Source organism: Spea bombifrons, chromosome 1, assembly GCF_027358695.1.
Source record: "Spea bombifrons isolate aSpeBom1 chromosome 1, aSpeBom1.2.pri, whole genome shotgun sequence".
In the NCBI taxonomy this organism is placed as follows: Eukaryota; Metazoa; Chordata; class Amphibia; order Anura; family Pelobatidae; genus Spea; species Spea bombifrons.
Window position 1 is genome coordinate 84,993,082 of NC_071087.1, and position 21,656 is coordinate 85,014,737.

General features: G+C 41.6%; 2 protein-coding genes across 2 annotated transcripts; both read left to right on the forward strand.

Moving 5' to 3' along the window:
* Positions 1-1,494: 1,494 nt before the first annotated feature.
* LOC128494105 (uncharacterized) lies at positions 1,495-9,298 on the forward strand. Its single transcript, XM_053465787.1, has 5 exons — positions 1,495-1,614; positions 4,242-4,415; positions 5,154-5,253; positions 6,582-6,712; positions 7,954-9,298. Exons 1-5 carry the CDS (start codon positions 1,564-1,566, stop codon positions 8,239-8,241), a joined length of 744 nt encoding a protein of 247 aa, XP_053321762.1. The 5' UTR covers positions 1,495-1,563; the 3' UTR covers positions 8,242-9,298.
* Positions 9,299-10,961: 1,663 nt separating this feature from the next.
* On the forward strand, positions 10,962-19,702 carry DCAF10 (DDB1 and CUL4 associated factor 10). Its single transcript, XM_053465781.1, has 7 exons — positions 10,962-11,859; positions 13,710-13,823; positions 15,609-15,806; positions 16,108-16,310; positions 17,397-17,507; positions 18,397-18,542; positions 18,956-19,702. Exons 1-7 carry the CDS (start codon positions 11,477-11,479, stop codon positions 19,322-19,324), a joined length of 1,524 nt encoding a protein of 507 aa, XP_053321756.1. The 5' UTR covers positions 10,962-11,476; the 3' UTR covers positions 19,325-19,702.
* Positions 19,703-21,656: the final 1,954 nt, after the last annotated feature.

Below are 21,656 nucleotides of genomic sequence, written 5' to 3' on the forward strand. Positions count from 1 at the left end.
GCATTTCCAATAAGCTCATATAGGTATGATGGTCAGGTGTACATAGTATATATATAGTTCCAACTATCTGGCAGCCCCTCTCCTCACTGCACACAATACAATGCAGCAGCCTCTCTCGCCATCCAGTAGCCTCTCTTCTCCCCACTCATCCTGTCCCCTCACTGCATACATCACGATGCAGCAACCCCTCTCCTTCCTGCACACACCAGCCCCTCCTTCAAACAATATGATCCAGAAGCCCATCCTCCCTGCACACCATAAGGAAGAGCATTGGTGTGGATTCTAAGTCATGCTGGGCGTCATGGTGCACTTTGTATTTAAAGTGGGATATATAAAATATATATACTATTATTCTGCACTTTTGGTTTTTCTGGCTTCTACCGTATTGGCGGTCTAACTCCCAGTATATCACATAAAAAAAAATCTAGCTTGGAAACAGTGATACATAAATATATATGTACCTATTTGCACTGGCACTATGTATAGTTTATAATTGTGAAACTAATAATTTTTCTCACTTTTTTAGATTTCTTTTATCCGAAATAACCAGTTGTTTCTGTAAGTCAAATTGTTATGCTAAATACTACATGTTATGTCCATTGTACAGCACTATGGAATTTGATGGCGCTGTATAAAAATAAATAATAATAATAATAATTGCTAGTTTATATGATTATGATTTCTAAAGAAATGGTGTCTTTTTAGAGTGTTGGTGGATACCAAGTGACCTGTCAGAAACTATCTTTTTTGGCTTTGGGAGGTGGAATCAGCGTTCAATTTAAAAACATTTTATATGCAGCAGAACCCAAACAATTGATCTAAAGGCTACATAAAGTAAGGAGTTCCACGAGCAGAAGAGGCTTTCTTGCTAATGCACAACTTGAATTTAGCGTACTAGTGCGTCAAGTGAGTCAAATAGGTATTAAATATGAACATCAATAAAGAGCCACAAGTCAGGATTGCTTGGGATTTACATTCTGTCTGCCAGGCAATACTGTCACGTCTGATCACATGACCAATACAGGGGTGTAGTGTTGTGTGACATAAAAACAAGTGCTATAAGGGCATGCTATAATTTACACTACCTATAGGATATGGGAGGAGCCATTTCCAAAGTAGATCAGCTGTCAATGTATAAGTGGCAACTACATAAGGTTCTAGGTATTATGTATGTGTATATATATATTGTAAGAATGCCAATCATTTTTTTGGACTTAGCTTAGATATAAAAATATATGTTTTCTGTCAAACACATGTCTAATCTAGCATTTTAGGGGGAATAAAAAGAAACATTCTTTCAGAGCTTAGCTGCCATAACGAGTGCACAGGCATAGACAGTAGCAGATCATAGCACTATCCTGTGTCATTAAATGCAATGGAAAATCGCACTTGTGAGGCAGAGCCAATCACAAACCTCCGTTGGAGGGTGTGTATATGGGTGTGTGCATTGGAAGGCGGGCCTTTGCGAAACAGATAGGAGGTTTTGCTCATAACCCTGAACTAGGAAACACTATTCGGCTGTGTGAACGCAGACCTACGGGAGCCTGCTTGGATCATCCCGCAATGAGAATCCTTACAGGGCTATTGCGAATAGGCAGAAGTTGCCTCTCTCCTGTAAGTACACCATTATGCTGTGGGACTTGTTCCCGTGATCCTTTGCAAGCAGAGGGTTCTCCTGCTGTTAAATGCAGTTGCTCGTGTGACTTTCTTTGTGTGTTAGAGTAAAACGCCTCAGCCTCTGACAGATGTAAATATCCTTCCATTATTGTTCAATGCAATACCTTTCCATAGGTGCTTTGCTTAATGAATAACTGCACCCCCCTGGGCTGAGTATAACTTTTGGGTGTCCTGGTTAACCTGTGTAAACATTTAATAGATGGAATTAGAGTGTACATTCAGAACACAGCACCTGCTGGCTGCAGAGTCAGCATTATAACTGAGCTATAGGCTGTGTAGGCTACATGAGGAATACATGCAGGGGTTCTAATAATCCAAAAATACAAACTAGGGGAGCGCACAACCCCAAAGGCATCAAAGGCATACAGGTTCAGATTCCCGGTACGCCGCTACAATAGTAATTCAAGAAAGCATGAATTCAGCCAATGAATACCATTCAAAAAAACACCTATCTGAGGTATAACTATTGGGGATTCCGTCACACTAAGTGGCCATATGTTTCATATCCCACCATTATGTCAAGGTACCCCAAGTTTGGAGAGTCCTGTCTCATTTTTTATGGCTATGTAGCTTACCAAGGACTGCATTTTAACCCAAATGAGACTCGCAATCGATTTAAAGCCTTCTCTGGACACCATTAATGAAGCTCCTGTATGGCAGGTGGAGCTGTAGGTAGCCCACCAGCAAACTTTTCGGTCAACGCCTGGGCAAGTCACCAACACAGAAACTTTGTGACAGACCATTAATGGGTTAATGTTTCTTAAGGTCAGCACATTTATAAATTATCATTATAAAGTATGAAGATTATTCCCATATAATAGAACCTGCTCAACCCTAAGGTTATAATAATCAAAACATAGTAGAGGAACAGTGCTAAAAGCTTTTTAATCAGTATACAAATAGTAAGAAAATACAAAAAAAACGGTAAAGACAGTTTATTTGCCCCAGTTATGAATTATCATGGGTGGCATATTCTATAATATATATATAGATTTATTTAATTAAATGCTGCATTTTTATGTGTTTTGTAGTTCTATTGGTTAATAAGAAAGTTGAATTCTGAGAGACGCAACATGTTAGGTGTTGAAACTGAGTTTCAGGAGACCGTGTCTATTACAGTTGAGATGTTTAGTCTATAATATTATGTATATAACAAACTAACAAGCGCCTATAAAGTTCCTGTAGTTGTTTTGTGTGCAAAAGGGAATATATGAGCTTCATGATACTGCACACTTATTATGCCGAAAAGTTGCCATAATCCGTTTTCTATTAAGCCTATATATATCTTTAAACCATAATATACAAATAAAGTATGTTTTTTGGGTCATTATTTGCGTATTTTTAGCATTTTTCATCATACGGGAACCATAATGTTCCAGTACTATTCCGTACAACTCTTTTATAGGTATGTTATTTTTACTATTATCATTTATTTATATAGCGCCAACAATTTACGCAGCGCTTCTTACAATACATATATTCAAGGGGTATGACAAGACGAGAATTGACAGACTAAGACAAACCGATACATTAGGTGGTGAGCTAAGCTTACAATGTTAGTTCAATTTGTATGTATATACGTAAGTATATCTAGGATCTGCCTATATATTTTAATACCTGCCTGTATGCATTAGTATTGCAGAAAAGCTCTACTTTGAAATAAAACTCTTATGTGCGCACTTTAGCAGATAATGCACTCTTTTCATAAAAGACCCTACCGCATTTAGTGATGCGACATTCTGTCACCTTGTCTGAAGACCCCTGAACTGCATCCGCCATGCCCCCTGTAGAGGGTTTGATTCTCTTTAGAGTCGGACTCCTCAAGGTTGGCATCAGCACCTAGTACTGAGATGTCGTCACTGGGTCAAATCAGGACTACGAGTGCCCAGTCGTGACGTCACTATCTGGCACATAGCGTGAGAGACGTGCAAGAACGTAATCTTAACCTAGAGACGTTCATTCACAAAGTATCGAGTCTTCCTTGCTGGCTATACGTGCGTTTGTTACGGTGGTGATAATCGCACTGTAAATGTTATACTGGATTTGCTGTTATAAAGGCTTTCTGAGGTTATGAAATACAAATAAGGACTAGATTCCTGTTATTACCGTCTCCTAAGTGTGTTTCTAGTCGCGTTTATATTGCTAGGCTTGTCTCATGGTCCAAAAGCTACTTGCCTTCTCCTGTAAGCACGCAAGAAGGATCGTGAGTACGGTATATGTCATGTTACCGAATAGGGCATGAGATAATGTCTGTAGAGCGCTGCTTCACGCTACCCAAGGGAAAAAATATTAAAGTGTGTACATTAAAAATGTTGTAACTTAGCAGTTATAAAAACAAATTTGAAATCATGAGGCCTTCAACATCTCTTTCAAAAATTGCAGACCGTAGAGGCACAATTTGTCACCACTAAAGATTTTTTCAGATTTTCTTTTCTTCCCGGTCTTGTTGGAGATGATGGTGAATTGGTGACTTACAGCCTTGAACATTCTACATCTGCTTAGAGGATTATTATTATGGTTTTAAATTATTAATTACAAATAATCCATGTTTTCTAATATTTTAGACTTTAAGTGCATCATATGGCGCATTGCGACCATCCTGGGCTCTAACAGGAGGGGGATACCGCTATAGCACGCAGTCTAATGACTCAAGCAGGCCTATAAGCCGATACCCTGTACCGTATAAAAAGGATCTGCCGTACGACATTGTGGAGCTCATGGAAGAAGTAGAAAGAAAGGTGAGTGAATACTACGCTCTTCCCATTGCTACTGATATGGCATGAAAAATGAACAAGTGTTTTTTTTTTGCCATTGCTGCTTTTTGATGCAACTTCCATCAACTTCAACCAGAATTACGATGAGGGTGATAGGAATTGTAGCCCCCAAATCTGGTTGACCAGGGGTTATAGAACGATGCCACATTAGTGGTCAAAAAAATATATTTTTTACCTAGGTTTTGTTTCTTTAGATTATTGGATTTAACCCCTTCTTATATGTGCTTACCCTGCATTATATTGTGTACTGTGCCAACTCTCCCTTTATTAAATAAATCCCTTTATCTTGTTATGGGCTGTACATACGTGGGAGCTTCTGGAGCTCTTCCTCATATGGGAGAGTGTCTTCAATGAGGGACAGGGTCCTTTATTGGGGGATGACTGCGCAGGAGTAGACTGGACATGAGTGTGGTCAAACACTGCTCTTCTGCCGCGACAAATAAGAAACTGGCCTGAAGCAGGGTTTCTGTAGAGTTCCCAGGTATGATGATACACAGGTCACCCTAAACCAGATAACTTAATAGCTTAACTGACACAAAACTATATAGGTTTTCCTAGTTAAGGTTGTAGACTGGTATCTTCTGGCTCAGTGGTAAGTAAAGCCAGGGCAGCCCCAGTCCCTTGTTAACCAAGTATTAACAGATTAGTCCCTTGGGATTAAGAAGAAAAAAGAAAAACTATAACCCATTTTATTCCTTGCAGGGTGGATTTTTGCCCAACGTTTTTCGAGCCTTGGCACACCGACCACAAGAGTTCAGAGCCTTTTTTGCGTATTATGATACCCTGATGAATAAAGAAACAGGTAAACATGTTCTCCAACCCAATTCATTTATGGACTTCAAAACTACAGTGATTTTAGGTGAAGGTGCTGACTGTGTTTTTGTTAAAGGTAATTGCTGTTGTGTAAAGAGGCATGCTATGGTTTGTTACTGTGTAGTGTGCATTGCTATGTGGGATTTTAATCGTCAGCCCAAACAATTAACACATACCTTTTTTTTGTCCTTCTCAACCCACTCCCTCTTGGGTGTAAATCTTCTGCTTGATACCTGAAATCACATCTGATGATGTCCCCCCAACCCCTTAAATGGACAGCCGCACACTGGAGTGTCCCTTTAAGGGCACAGATTGTCTTGCATCGTTTTCAGACATTTTGTTATGTTTATGTTTCACTTTTTACACACAAAGCAATCCTTTTGTTAGACATAGGCCGCTATATTTATTATAGCTAAAATTTAAAAGCTGGGCAAAAATTGATAACAGCAACCCACCATATTTGGACGATTATAAGATGCCCCCCCCCCACAATTTTGAATATTAATTTTGAAGAAAAGGCCTGACTATAAGACTACTCCATAGGAAAAAAGTTTTTTACCAGTAAATATTAATTCACATGTAAACTATTTTTCATATCTAATAAAAACTATGACTGAGAAAAATGCATTTCTTGTTTTTATTTTCTTTTTATTTGACAACATGCCCCCCCCCAGTTATGCACATCTGGCTTCCTACTCTGCCCCCCAGATATGCCTTATACCTCTATATGCCACTCTGCCCCCAAACTTCTCAATGCATCCCTAGCCGTGTCCCCCGTGGTTCAGACTCCCTGGTGTCTAGCGGGGGCAGCCGGTGAATATCTGCCCGATGCGCGGATGAGTACAGTAATGCCTGTGTCTTATTATCTATTGGATGAGCTAAAAGGGCAAACAACATAATACACCACTTTTAATACTCTTATGATGGTGGTAGCGAAAGGGTATATGTGATGTCATCATCATTTATTTTTACTTTTTAAGAGGGAGAAACGTTTCCGCATCTTTTCACTGTGATTGACCTGGTCCCAAAGTGCTCTGCTTTCCTGTTCATGCTATGTGTGATTTGCAACGGGGATACCATCAGATACCCCAACAGTCTGTACCGGGCCCACCTTGCGTTGTGATGTTGGGTGTACCAATACTTACTGCAGTATTTCTCATTGATGAACCGCTCTTTTCAGGACCTCCTCCAATGAGCGCATGTGGATCAGGATCTGTGCTAATTCAATCATCAGCAATTTTAAGAGAAACTGCCATTGTGGAGGGTCTAACACTGATAAATGATATCATCTAAATAACAATGTGTTTTATTTTGCAGGAAATCTATCAAAAGCAGACAAAGAGCTTGTTATTGTAGCAACCAGTGCCAGCAACAGGTGCCCTTATTGTGTGACTGCTCATGGTGCTCTGCACAGAGTATACTCCAAGAAAACAACCCTGGCAGACCAGGTAAACATACAGAAACACTAGCATGATTTCAAACCTTGAATTCTAAGGACAAAAGCATTTTTGATTTTTTTTTTTGTTTGTTTGTATGTATAAGTGTGTGTGTGTGTGTTGCCTCATATATCTAGGCAAAATATTGGCATTTTTATTTGGCAATATTTTTTGTACTTACCATATTTGCTTGATTATAAGACGACACCCCCCAACTTTGAAAATTAATTTTAGAAAAAAGAAAGAACCTGAATATAAGACTATAGGAAAAACGTTTTACTATTAAATATTAATTCACATGTTTAATACAAATGCATTTTCTTTATTTCCTTATATTTGCCAACCTGCCCCCCCAGTTATGCACATCTGACCCACAACTTGCCATTCTGCCCGCCATATATGCCTTATTCCATCCTATTTGCCAATCTGCCCCCTTTTTTGGCTTATACCCCCTATATGCCCCCCCCCGACTTACAGATGCATCCCCAGACTTGTCCCCCGGGCCTCAGACTCCCTGGTGTCAAGTGGGGGAGATGCACGCAGACAAGCTCCACTGCTACCCAAGACTTCTATGACTGAGTAACGGAAGGTCACGTCACACCAGTGCTCCGTCCCAACGGACGTGTCCGGTAGCAGCGGAGGTTGTCTGCGCACATCACGGAGACGTTCACAGGCTGCCAGAAAGGAGGATCTAGGTCCCCTGAAGCACTGCGGGGCATCATCTTCTCTGGCAGGCGGTGAATGTCTGCACGATACAACCTTGGCTGCTGCTGGCCGGTACTTCTATGGTGGAGCACCAGCAGGTCATGTCACGCCGGTGCTCCATCATAGAAGCCCTGGCAGAAGTGCCGGCAGCAACGGATGTTGTATGCACACATTGTGCCGACGTCCATCTTAATGCTTTAAGAGGATCCAGGTCCTCTGCAGGACTACGGGAGATCTGGATCTTAGTCTTGTGATCAGACCTCTGTTTGAATATAAGACGAGGGGCATAGTCCTATAATCGAGCAAATACGGTATTTTGTGTGGTATGAAATGGTATGAAATACATAAATAACAATGTATGTACCCAGGAATATGATCCCAAATGGTATAACGTGTTCTATACTAAAACATAATGAAAAAGACCTCATTGTGAGGTTGAAACGTTTTATTTGTCTCAATAAATCTGCCTGACGCTGGAACGCTTGAAACTGGTTGAGCTATGAAGTTTTAACAGAAAAGTACTCTTTATGCTTTGTCTGTACTTCCAGGTTATTATTAACTGTGATCTTGCAGAACTCAGTGACCGAGAACGTGCTATGATACAGTTCGCTTTAGCAGTTGCCAAGCCAGAGAACATCACCGAAGATCACTTTGCCAAATTGGAAAAGCATGGATTTGACCGTGAAGATGCTTGGGACATCGCCATGATTACAGCCTTTTTTGCTATGGCTAATCGTGTGGCACACTTGACAGACCTGAGACCCAATGAGGAATTTTATACACTCGGAAGATTTCCCAAGGTGAAAAATGGTGAACCACATACTAAGAAGAACTAGTCAAAAACCATAGGCTAGGCTGTATGTCTACAGATAAAGCCATCATTTGTCTACTAAATGGCACGCACTGGCTCAATCGTTGACTCCAGCTATGAATACAAAAATAAATAACAAATAACCTGTTAGTGACACTGGTGTTATCACCTCCTATGTATCTACATTTACATACAATATTTCTAAGTAAATGTTATCACCTTACTGAAACTTAGCCGTTTTGTAAATCTAAAACTATACAAAATTGCTGTAACAAAAAATCGAATAACATTTACATACATTATATTCATAGAGCGCCCTCAAATTCTGTGGATCTAATTCTCAAGGGCTTTCTTGACTTATAACCTTCTCCTCTTTACCAGGGGTAGGTAAATTGTGATTTCAATCTGTTTTGGGGTTTTGATTCTGTAAACCCGTTTCCGGATTGCATCCTTTGGTTTAGGTAACGAGAACAGTGATGCACTCTCACGTTTCGGATAAACTATACTGTATAAAAACTAGAGACTAGTGTTGCCGGCTAGTGTCCTCAGGCCCCAATAATGCTGGGTCCAGCTTCTCCATGTTGCTCTACCACTAGACATAGGTAGATCTCTTGGTAATCTACACAGAGAAGGTAATTAGTCAGGTCTGTTAGTATGACTGAGGGACTGATGAAACTGCCTGTTCTAAGGTGAAAAACTCAACTAAATGCTTTAAGAACCATAGATGGGAACAACTCATATAGAGGATATCCGATGCTGGACCTATAGTTGCAGTAGATGATGTAATCTTTGATTTCACCACACAAGACTCGTGTGTCAGGTTGTATCTCACTACATGATAGAACACCACTATGTGACATGTCTCAAATTAACTTTAAGCTACAATTGGGGTGGTGTTTTTAGAACTATTTACATGAAAAATATGACATCATGTATTTTCCTTAGTTGCTCATACTGTTAACATCCATGCAGATACAATCACTGCGGTGCTTAATAAAAATGTTTTTTTTTCGTTACAACTGGTCAAAAACTTTATATAGCGTAACAGTGCATGCTTAGAACTTTAATATAGTAAAATTATTTTTTTAAAAACACTGTTAGGTCTACAGCTTTGAAATGGAGAGGAGAAATACTCATTATGCTGTGTCCATGACTTCAGCTCTGGAACTACGGAATTAAATTTAAACAAAGGGAAAACAAGGTTTTATTAATTAATTTTTTTACATTTGTGTGAATGTAATGGCTTTCTGGACGCATTAAAAGCCAGCATATTTTATGTTTTCTGCAAGTGTCCCTCCTCCCTGGTTATTATTTAGGTTCTACGGCATATTGGCACAGGTTTTAGTACACAGGGTGGAGAGTCATGAAGCTGGTGCATGCGTGAAAAAAGTGAAACTACTTTTATTTTTATTTCAAATGTTTTAAATACTTTTTTCATTTCTTAGAAGAGAGAGGGGACTCTCTTCCCTCCGATCTCCCCTGCACTGATCACACTGTGGTCTTTCCATTGCTCATCGCAAGTTATATGGCCAGCCAGTTGGAAGAGCAATCGGAGATCCCAGCTCTTGCACCTCTTCTCTCCTCTGAAGTCCATACGACAGGGGAATGTCTGAACGTGTGATCGGGCATTTATATTATAGTGGTCTTCAGGCGTCTGCTGACAGAGGACAGTCAAGGTTATCATTAGACAGCCTAATCTCCCATGCAGGAGCAGGTTCATGTCTCTACCGCTGCAACAAAATAAAAGGCTGGATGTACCAGTAAGTATATCCTTACCTTATTATGGACGTATCGGCGGGTCCAAAGGCACACGGATTTATAAAAAGAACAGAACCGATGTTTAAGAATACTTTATCAGCTGTAGTAGTGGTATTGTGCTTTAACCCCTTCAATACCAAACCAAACGGACGTACCAGTACGTCCTAAAAAAAGCTCATAAGGACATACGTCTTTTGACTACCGGCATCGGTGACTCCCAACTTACCGATCGCTTGTAACGGTGCTGGATGATACATAAGGAATGTGTAATCATGCGCTACCTTCCAACGGGCTTCAGTGCAAATGTCCTCCGGGAGGGGGGGGGCCTGTCACTGGAGGATGGGATATACCTAGCAGGGACTATTCAGACCTAGCTGGGATTCCTGCTCCCCCTGCTGGCTGATCGCAGTTTATGGAGCCCAACATAAATTGGGTCATTAATACCTTGAGATTTTATTTACGCTTTTTTAATTGATACACGTTTTCTGATCTTTCTATACACACTAATGTAATCCACTTATATGATAGTCAACAGCGAGAGAGGGTCATCAGGGGAGGAAAGTGGAACAGAGAGGCTTCAGTCCCGAAGAGGTACTGCGCCGCCTAGAGCAGAGAGAGGAAAGTACATTTGCTATGAAAACTTCTTCTATAGTCGCGTGTATTTCTTTTATTTCTGTGATCTCCAACTTGCAAAAGTTTTGATTTCTTTTAACCAGTCGAACCTTAGTGGTGCTGTCACTCAGGAGTCCAACTCGGTTACATAGAACCGTAGTCCGTTGGTGACACTTTTAATGATGACGTAAAGAAACCGGAAGCCTCGCTGCAGACATTTTTCATTTGGGCATGCCTCCTTCGTCAAAAAATGCTATGCGCTGACATAAAGGAAGAGACGCATGTACCGAAACGGGAGCTATGTCATGTTCAAATCAGCTCAGCGGGAGAGCTCTACAGTCGATTAAATACAACATTCAACAGGCGTACTTTAGGCGCTCGAAAGATGGCGTGCTGGCAGCTTGCAGATGACGTAAAAATACCTCGCCCTCAATGCCCATTCGCCTGTTCCTGTGCGCGCGAATTCTCTTGTGTCTGGGTCTTTGACGCGGTCGCGCGCCCCAGACAGCTCGTCTTGGCCGCTGCTTCGTTCCATTGCTTAGGACAGGAAGCTGATTGGCTGGTTCCGCTGAGCCTGCGCGGACGTTAGCTAAAGCGGAGAGGTAAAGGTGAGCGTGCAAGCGGAGGCGGCCGCATGACGGATCCCAACAGGGAAACCGACAGAACGGTGAAAGTAGGCGGAGGAAGCATGTGGGGTCGGGGCCAGGGTTGCCGTCATGCTTCTGTGCCCTGCGCCTCCACCCAGGTCCCGAGGCGCTAACGGTTGATAAAAGGTGAACGTGTAGCCCCTCCCCGTCTGTAATCTGTGGCCGTTAAAGCGGAATTGTCTGCGCATTTGGTCGGTGCATACCCGCTTTCTCCTCAGTGCCCTGTGTGCCATAGAAGGCGCCATGAGCCTCCCACAGTTGGAGGTAGATGACGAGAGGCAAGACAGACAAGCGGGCAATGGTACAGGAATGCCTAACGACGAGGTCGCTGAAGACTTAGCAGAGCAAGGGGGAAATGGGCGGGAAGAGCTGCGAAGCCCCGCCCCTGCGCAGCATGGAACCTGTTCAGCGAAGGAGGCACAGGCTGGCCCTGGCGCAGGTTCTACAGGAAGTCTATTCAGGCGATTGAAAAGCAGGTGTCTGACAAGAGGGCCATGTGTGGACCCTGCACGGGACAATTATAGGACAATGACAAGCCTGTATAACTCAATTCAGCCAGCTGACTCTGTGAACCTGAGCACAAGGACCCACGGTGCTGTGTTTAACCTGGAATACTCACCAGACGGGTAAGAATATTCTGTAGAGTATTTACAGGGCGTATACCGTGAACATATGATAGCATGTGAATTGGAGCTCGCAATATTGATTGAGGGTTCTTGTGTCCATTGTTATAAAGGTATTTATATTTAGTTATATCGTGGGGGAAAAATAAGACGTAATACGATGCAGTTATATTGACAGTAATCTCCAGCTAAACATGACGTAGTTATACCGTTCCACACATTGCACCGTAAATCATAAGACTCCTGCGCATTAAATAATACTAGTCTTGGCGCACTGAACGTGATGGCAGACGATTAATATGCGGAAAGGGTCACATCTTATCTAGACCTTGCATAGAATAAGTGAGGCCAGTGGTAGTAACTGTAATATCTGCGTCAAAGAAAAGATGTGCTGAAAACAACAACAAAAAATAACTACCACAAGGCAGAGTTTGGGCAGAGTTACTGACAAAACCCAACCAAAAAAGCTCAATGGTGTTGATGGAGGTTGGGAGGAGGTTGTCCTCCGCTTGCTAACTTCATTGAGAGTCTTGTGTGGAGTCTAGTGCTGGATCTGCCCGATCACCATGAATAGTCCTAAGCAGTAGGTGTAATGTGGACTTCCATAGCTTCTCACAGAATAATCCTTCATAAACTGTACATGGTGTCCGCATCGATGCTGCCTAGAAGAGGCAGTGGAATTATATTTCACGAGGCTGGTTGGCACTACGTCGTAGCACTGTATTAGATTTCTCAATGCTTTATACCGTGTTTTCATCATCAGTCTTGCTCCAGCCATTCTTCTGTATCCTTTCCTGCATTCCTGTAAATTCAAGCTCATGAGATCTAGCCGGCACCAGAAGTGTATTGCAGCAAGTTGTTAATAGCCGCTGTGACATAGGGTGCATCAGACGCCATAGTGTCTATGGCAGTGAGGAAGCCATTGCGTGATGTTGAGTGCTGTATTGTAAGTGGTGCCGAATCTGCATTTATAATGGTGATGGCCAATGATCGGATGGAAGTTATCAGAGGATCTAAATCTTCTTCTCTCAAATTAAATGCTCAGCCAGAAAGCCAATGACAAGTCTCATTCTGTACATGTAGAGATGGCGATGCTTTTGTCACCTCATACAACGTTTAAAGATAAGGGATTAAGTCAGTTTCTCTCTGCCTGAGAGTTGGAGGAATCTGCTACAGTGATGAATGTGTGTTCTTTACTATATGATTCCTAGAGCTTCTCCTTAGTGCATCGTTCTGATTCTAAGAGCACAAGTAGAGCCTTGTGAGGTCTTGGAAGTTAGCATTAACTAGTGACCCATGTGATGAGTTGGAGTATTGGCACCTGCAAAGTATAACTAACATATAAAGTGGCAATGAACAACTTGGACCCGTCATCTATAAAAGTGTGATTGATGGTGTCCCCCGCATGTAGTTATCACGCATTGTGCTGTTGATATCACCAGCAGGGCCTTCTTACCTGATCGATGCTGTTCAGGTGCTGCGCATGTTTGTAAACCCACCCACACAGCATTCTGTGACATAGGAGATTATTGTCTGCAACCATATACTTCATACCTAACTGGGTTATACCTTTTATGGGACCCTTAGCCTGATGAATTAGAAATTGAATGATGTGTTAACAGATTCCACAAAACATGCACCCCGTTATATTAGTGCTCCCAGTGCAGTAACAAAAGATGCCAGGGCGACACTTACGATTGGGGGCCCAGTGAGGAACAGCAGCTCGGTTATTATTGAACCCTACTGATATGAATTGGAAGAACAGTGAGTGTTATGTTCTATGTTTATGTTTTGCAGAATGCAATGTGTTTTTGAAGTATTTGTTCCTTCTAAATTCTGATTTGTCTTTTTAGGTCTGTTCTTACTGTTGCATGTGAGCAAACTGAAGTTCTTCTCTTTGACCCCTTGTCTTCAAAGCATATCAAAACACTTTCAGAAGCCCATGAAGACTGTGTAAACAACATCAGGTATGTCCGCTTAGTATGATTTTGCTGCTAGAACATAAGGTGGTCCTAGCAGAATATTTGTGTCATTGCAACTGTTTTTACTGTGTGGAAGGGGCACAGGTCTTGAGGAGGTTTCTTTTTAATTGAAGGTGTACACAAGAAAATATCTAAACAATGCCTTTTGTTGTCTGTCTAGGTTGTGCTTAAAGGAAAACTATAATATTCCAGGATTCTTCTTAATCCTAATTCTTATGCATATGTGCAATGTGTTTTTTGAGCATGTGTTCTAAATAATCTAAAAAAACAAAACAAAAAAACTTGTATTGTTTTGCTATATTGTGTTTTTCTCAGATACAACAGGTCCCTTTCAATGCTTATCCTGGGTGGTAGTAGGTAGTTATGGACCGAGGTTGGCAAAATAGGTCGTAAGCCTTCATGTGCAAAGCCTGTGTCTTGCTACGTCCGGTTTACTCCAGTCATGATAATCATCATGTAAAAATCAGTCTTTGCTTGTTTCCAGGCACAATTACAGTCAGTCCTGTTTCATTAAAACATTAAGTAGAACTTGTCTTGCAAAGTGGAGTGGTCTAAAAAAGCAGCACATGATGGCACAATCTAAGTAAATTCAAGAACAAATGAGAAAGTTATTGACATCCATCAGTTGGGAAAGGCCTACAAAAGGCTCCAAGGCTCTGGGACTCCAGCGAACCACCTCTACAAATAAGAGAAAACTTGGAACAGTGGTGATCCTTCTCAGGAGTGGCCGGCCTACCAAAAGCACGAATTGAGGACTCATCCAGGAGGTCACAAAGAACCTAGACTAACATGTATAGAACTGCAGGCCTTACTCGCCTCAGTTAATGTCAATGTTCGTGATTCCACGGTGAGAATCCGTAGGAGAGTTGCCACTCCAATACCACTGCTGACCAAAAAGACACAAAGGCTTGTCTCACACTTGCCAAAAAAACATCTTGATGACCCCCAAGCCTTTTGGGATAATATTCTGTGGACTGATGAGTCAAAAGTAGAACTTTTTGGGCGACATGGGTCCCATGGCATCTGGTGGAAAGCTAGCGCAGCGTTTCACAATAAGACCATCAGTCAAACACGGTGGATGTAGTGTGATGGTCTGGGGCTGCTTTCCAGCTTCAGGACTTGGGCAAGTTAACATAACTGACAGAACCATGAATTCTGCATCTCTGAATGGCTCAAAAGAAACAAAATGGAGGTTTTGGAGTGGCCTAGTTCAAAGTCTTGACTCGAATCTGATTGAAATGCTGTGGCATGGCCTTTAAAAAGGCATCTCCAACATGGCTGAATTAAAACAGTTCTGCCAAGAAGGGTGTCCACAATTCCTTCGCAGTGATGTAACGGTTATTGCAAATGTTTGATTGCATTTGCTGCTGCCAAGAGTGGAACAACCAGTTATTATTAGGTTTAGGGGGCCAATTGCATTTTTCACATGGGTGATACAGGTTTTGATGAACTTTTTAAATTACAATTTCATTTATTGAAGGTGAAGTCTTTGTCTTATATAAAGTTAGTTTGATCTGGAATATTTAAGTGTGACAAATAAGCAAAAATAGAAGAAATAGGGAAAAGGGCCAATTTTTTTCACAGTGCTGTATCTTCTATACATTTCTTGGTGCTACACAGTGCAAATGCACAGTACAAATGCACAGTACATACAGAATCTGTAAAAGACCTGGCTGTTCCTTTATCGGTTGAAGTGCCGGCACAGCAGCGCACCCCTATCATTGCTTGTGTTTATGTTGCGATAGTAACATCTTTATGTATTTTTCATAGGTTTCTCGATAACAGAATGTTTGCCACGTGCTCTGATGACACTACAATAGCACTTTGGGATTTAAGAAAGTTAAATGCCAAGGTGTGTACTCTGCATGGTCATACTAGCTGGGTGAAGAACATAGAATATGACACAAACACAAGACTCTTGGTAACCTCTGGATTTGATGGAAATGTAATCATCTGGGATACAAATCGGTAAGCTGTTACAGTAATACCAAAGCTGCATATAGTATTAATGTTGTATCTGATAATCTAAAGTTTTTACTATGCAATCGCCACTGTGAATTTTTTCTTAAGTGCCAACCTATTCCTCAGCGTTGTACAACTGGGAAAGCATTTATTAGCTTGAGTAATGGGATAGTTATGAGATATATATTGTTACAGAATGCGGTCATAAAACTACCTCGACACCCAGATGTACCTTTCCATGTTTCAGGGAAGGGACTCATGTCTGTGATACTAATATTGCAGCTCAGCTCTGTATTTCACTTTTCAGATGCACTGAAGACGGATGCCCTCACAAGAAGTTCTTTCACACACGTTTCCTCATGCGAATGAGGTTAACTCCTGACTGTTCAAAAATGCTGATATCTACTTCCTCTGGCTATCTGTTGATTTTGCATGATTTAGATCTGACAAAGTCCTTAGAGGTTGGCAGTTACCCCATCCTAAGAGCAAGAAGAACAGCATCCACTTCTGGTAAGAGTAAAACCGAGCTCTTTATATGTCTGGTATCACTGACATTTCAGCAAAGCACGTATGGAAACATACATTGAGCTGCTTTCAAGTCTGCCCTCATATTAACATTCTCATCGATCATGTCGGAAGTAGCCTCCAAAACTGTTTACCTTTAACAGTACATTACAGCTAGTAGTATGTCGCTTAAATGATGTGTAGTGACTAAATTGAAAGTACATTTTGTGGCCTATATTATGTTCTATGAACGCCTACTAAATGTTGTATTCCTTTTTAAAGTAAGTCGGTCAACTGCATTTTAACATACCGTATTTGCTTGAATATAAGACTAGGGGTATTTTTCAGAGCATTTGCTCTGGGGAAAAAAAAAAACCTTGTCTTATATTCAAGGTCATCTTATAATCAGACCTCAAATAGAGGTCTGACTACAAGACTAAGATCCAGATTCTCCGCAGCGCTGCAGGGGACCTTGATCCTCCTCTCTAGCAGCCGGTGGGCATCTGTGCGATGCCTGCAGACAATTGGCACTTCTCCCGGGGGCTTCTTTGATGGAGCACCGGCATGACATGACCTTCTGGTCAGGCACCAGGGAGTGTGGGGCATGGGGGACAACTCTGGGGATGCATTGGCATATCTGGGGGGGCCAGATGTGCATAACTGGGGGCAGGTTGGCAAATAAAAGGAAATAAAAAAAGAAATGCATTTTTCCCCAATCATAGTTTTTATTCAATGTGAAAAAAATAGTTTACATATGAATTATGTTCTAGGAACAGCGGGTTTTGTTTTTCTTGTGTTATGTATAACATTCTGTCGTAATATCACATTTATGGTTTGCATGTCTCTGATATTGTAGGATATTCACTGTATAGGTAAGATTTTTCGCTGTTTTCCCAGGCACAGAGTTGAACAGTATTAAAATGATTTTCTGTTTAAGGTTTGCATTTTATAGCTCATCTAAAACGTAGGTAGTCGGTAAAATTTAAAATAGTTACATTAGTCATTTCTCCATACTTTTCTTCTAATTTGTACTCTTAAACCATTTAGGTGAATAATGCTTTAATTTAATAATACCGGGTATGTCTTCTGCAGATATAACCACTTCGCCTACTTCAGACTCCAGGCCGCCGGGCTCCCCCTCCCATCACAGCGACCTGGGCCCTCTGTTTGAGAAGCAGAGCTCCCGTTCTTCACAGAGAGAAGGTACGGGGATCTGTATTTGTGATGTCACCTTAGGTTTGTTTGTTTTTTTTCACTCATTTACTATTTTATTATAAAAAAATCCAATAGTAAAGTGTAGCTTATTTTATTAACATAAATTTTGTCCAATTTTTTTTTTTTTAAGTTAGGCCAGTCACCTGAGTTATGAATTATAAAATAAGCTAAGTGTAGCTTATTTTATTAACATACATTTTGTCCAATTTTTTTTTTTTTTTTTTTTTTTTTTTTTTTAAGTTAGGCCAGTCACCGGAGTTTCAGAAATTTGGTTATGAAAAAACAAACGTCTGAAACTCCAATCACTTTCCATTTGCTTATGGAATTTTGACAATGCAACAGGAATTATTGGGGGAGGGGAATCATATACCTACTGTAGTCCATTAATGTGATCCTGTGCGTACCACATTAAAACAGTGATATAATAAAATATGTATGTTAACATATAAACCTTTACTTATTGCCCCAAGCAAATGACATTTGATTTACTGACATTTACAGTGCGGGAAATGTAAAATGTCATTAGAATGGCTTTAAATGACAGGTCTTGTCACTGTAAGTGCTTAATTGTTCCCATTTTGAAGAATGATACTGTCCTTTCATTTAAAAATGCAAAAGAGTGTCTTAATTCAGCTCAGTTTTCTCTTATTTGTCTGTCTCAATGTGAAAATGGCCTCTCTAAAACACAGAGGTCGGCCACCTTCTTGTTGCTGCCAGATCTGTGTGCCAGACCTCCAGAGCAATGCACTTTTATCTCATTGTAATTGGGTAATAGCCTTGCGTGAAGGAATAGCAGGCCAAAAAGCTTTAGGTAATATATGTTTGTTCTGAACATAATCTTACATTTTTCCCATTTTTTTCCCCCCATTTGTGTCAGGTGCTTCCCCTCGAAACAGTCTTGAGGTTTTAACTCCAGAAGTGCCAGGAGAAAGAGACAGAGGAAACTGCATCACCTCATTACAGCTTCATCCAAAAGGATGGGCCACGCTGCTTCGTTGTTCCAGCAATTCAGATGATCAGGAGGTAGGAGATCCGTTTATGCTGTGAAATATTAGCCTTAAATGTCATTCCAATCGTGCATATATATGATTCTATGCAGTCTTTACTAATGTTTGCAGGAAATGATGCATCAAGCCGTTCAGAACCCTACTGTGACAGACAGAAAGATGCATGTCTTTAAATATGGTGGCGCCCTGTTGCTGGAAAGACTGTTTAGGAAGCAATCAATGATTGCTTCCTTTTCTCAGTCTGTTGCTGAAATGCCTTTATGGCTGGTATCACTGTGCTCAGAAGATGTTACTGAGTAGACTTGTGCATTTACCAAAATTTACAGATTTCATACAAAGCCATTAAAGCAATGCGGACGAGAACAAAGCAAAAAGCTCCATGTTTTGGAAATTTTAATTAACATGTTTGCACCTTGTATCTCCCTGCAGTGGACCTGTGTATACGAATTCCAGGAAGGGGCTCCAGTACGCCCCGTGTCGCCTCGCTGCTCGTTGCGACTGACTCACTTCATTGAAGAAGCCAACGTGGGGCGAGGCTACATTAAAGAATTGTGTTTCAGCCCGGACGGCCGTATGATCGCATCGCCGCACGGTTACGGGATCCGCTTATTGGGATTTGACGCTCAGTGTAATGAACTTGTAGACTGTTTACCGAAAGAAGCTGGGACTCTACAGGAAATTCGCTCCTTGTATTCTCACAAAGATGTTGTCCTAACAACAAAGTTTTCTCCCACACACTGTCAGATAGCTTCGGGGTGCCTTAGTGGGAGGGTTTCCTTGTATCAGCCGAAGTTTTAGGTACAAATTATTGTTCTCTTCAGGGTCAGGACTGGAATATCGTTCATCGGCCTTATCTTGATTTCAAACTTTTTATTGAGAATTGACCTACACAGAACAGCAGAAGTGCATGGCCTATATTGTGACTGGTTTTGACAGAGCGGGTCCTGTGCACCCTGTTGCCACTTCACCATTTAGATAGCTATAGTCTTGATGTACGCTAGCCGTCTTTCACATTTATGCTGTAAGAACATAATTTTATTGGATATTGTCATGTTCAGTATTTCTTTGGTTCCTCTCAGAGGTATCGCATATGAAATGAAACCTGTCTTATTAAAGCACAATGTGCTGCGACACTAAACAAAAATGCAAAAAATGTCCCCTGTTATTTACAGGTCTATCGTTTTCATAAAAGAATGGTAATACCGTATTGCCTTGATTATAGGCCGCATCTGAATATAGGCCGTACCCTAAAAGTTAGGTGCTTTTTTTTTTTTTGAAGAAAGCATTTTCTTAGTTAAAAAAAAAAAACACTTAGTGGAACACATATGCTGCCACTCTTTCCCCCCCCGAGATATGCTGCCACGCTATCCCCCAAGATGTGCCCCCCCCTTGACTTACCGGTGCAGACTCCCCGGGGCCGGCAGAGGACATCTACGCAGTACGCGTATTGAACTTCCAGTGCCGGCAATTCCGCCGTGGGAAGTGCCGGCAAGGAAGATTAATGTACATTGCGCAGACGTTAAGCGGCTGCAGCGATGCGAGCATAAATAACCTCTGCTGCCGGCACGTCTGCATGATGTGCTTTAAGCAATCTCCCTTGCCGGGACTCCCCCTGTGGGAATTCCCGGCAAGGGAGATTGTTAAAGCACATCGTGCAGCCGTTCTGGCAGTGGAGGCTGTTTTCGCTCATTGCCGCTGCCGGTGAACGCCTGCACGATGCGCTTAGACAATCTTCCGTGCCGGCACGCTCCACGTGGAAAGTGGCGGCAGGGGAGGTTGTCTGAGCATATCGGAGAGTAGCATGCAGGTCTCCTGCAGCGCTGCGGGGGATCTGTATCCTAACCCTGCTGCCTGCCCGGTGCCCAGAACTGCATGTCCCGGGCGTTGGGTGAAACAATTTGCACATTCCTGCGCTAGACCCCAAATATAGGCAGGTGCCCAGTATGGCCCCACCCTGATTTAAAAGAGCTTAAGAGGATATCAACTGTATTATTCAACTGTTTTTGCACTGTTCCTAGAGCAGCATGGGATCTCATACATTTTTTTGTGTTTCCGAATGTTTATGCTGATCACACTGATCAGCAAGCAGGGCTCCAATAGTCCTGCTTTGTCAGCAAGCAGGGCTCCAAGAGTCCTGCTTTGCCAATTTCCTTAAATGAACTTCCAGTGATGCCTACTGGAAGGGAATTCCTGATCGTGTGATCGAGCATTCCTTGAACGACTGTACCGTCCAGGCTGTTAATAAGGATGTCCCTGCAGCAAAGGCAGGACGGACCCGTACTCCCCAACTGGCTTCATGGTACAGGTTTTAAAGGACGTACAAGTATGTTAATGCACTGAAAGGGTTAAGTTGCATTGGTTCCAATAAAAACTAGAAGGTAATGCTAGATAAAAAATATTAAGTCTTTTATACCCCAGCTAAAAAAGTTGCTGATACGGGGTGGCACAAGTCAACGCTGATAAGAGTAAACCTTGCGGCAACGTGTACAGCAGGCAGGGCCGATCAAATATAAACAGCAATTCTTTTGCAAAGAGAGGTAAAACAAATGGTAAAAGATGAGGAACCTGCAAGGACGTTCCATTGCCATAGTGATTGCACCACATTTATCTCTCAGCGTCTTAATTCTGACACGAAGCTTTAATAAATTACGATCATTAAGGCCCACATTCAATTTACAGGCTCAAGGTGTACAGCATCCCTGTGTTCTCCGTTTACTGAAGACTTTGTGCCGTTGTTTGCAATAACACGCGCCCCCCCAATCACATTTTCCACAAAGATCAATATCAGTTTACTCGGATGAAGACAGCGTGGTAGCCATGCCTATTGGTACAACAGCTAAACCATGTCACGGTCAAGGAAGAAATTAACATTTGCTATACATCTCCTCTGTTACCCAAACAATGCATTTACAAAGTCATCTGATAACGCTTTTTTTTTGCGCATTGTAGAATGGCCAAATTAACATATAGGCTATTTTGGCGGGTGACGAAAAAACCAAACAACTCAGTTGGTCATGTGTACATCCAACAGTTTTTATTTAGTTCAATAGTGTTCTCAGGAGCTTACAATGTATGTACACAGAAGACACTGGAAACAATTAACTGATGGTAAATTAACAACATTTCATTC

Coding starts and splice junctions, on each gene's coding strand:
- LOC128494105 (XM_053465787.1), top strand. CDS start 1,564: ATGAGAATCCTTACAGGGCTATTGCGAATAGGCAGAAGTTGCCTCTCT. Junction 4,416..5,153: donor TGGAAGAAGTAGAAAGAAAG/GTGAGTGAATAC, acceptor TATTCCTTGCAG/GGTGGATTTTTGCCCAACGT. Junction 5,254..6,581: donor CCTGATGAATAAAGAAACAG/GTAAACATGTTC, acceptor TTTATTTTGCAG/GAAATCTATCAAAAGCAGAC.
- DCAF10 (XM_053465781.1), top strand. CDS start 11,477: ATGAGCCTCCCACAGTTGGAGGTAGATGACGAGAGGCAAGACAGACAA. Junction 15,807..16,107: donor ATCATCTGGGATACAAATCG/GTAAGCTGTTAC, acceptor TTCACTTTTCAG/ATGCACTGAAGACGGATGCC. Junction 16,311..17,396: donor AAGAACAGCATCCACTTCTG/GTAAGAGTAAAA, acceptor TGTCTTCTGCAG/ATATAACCACTTCGCCTACT.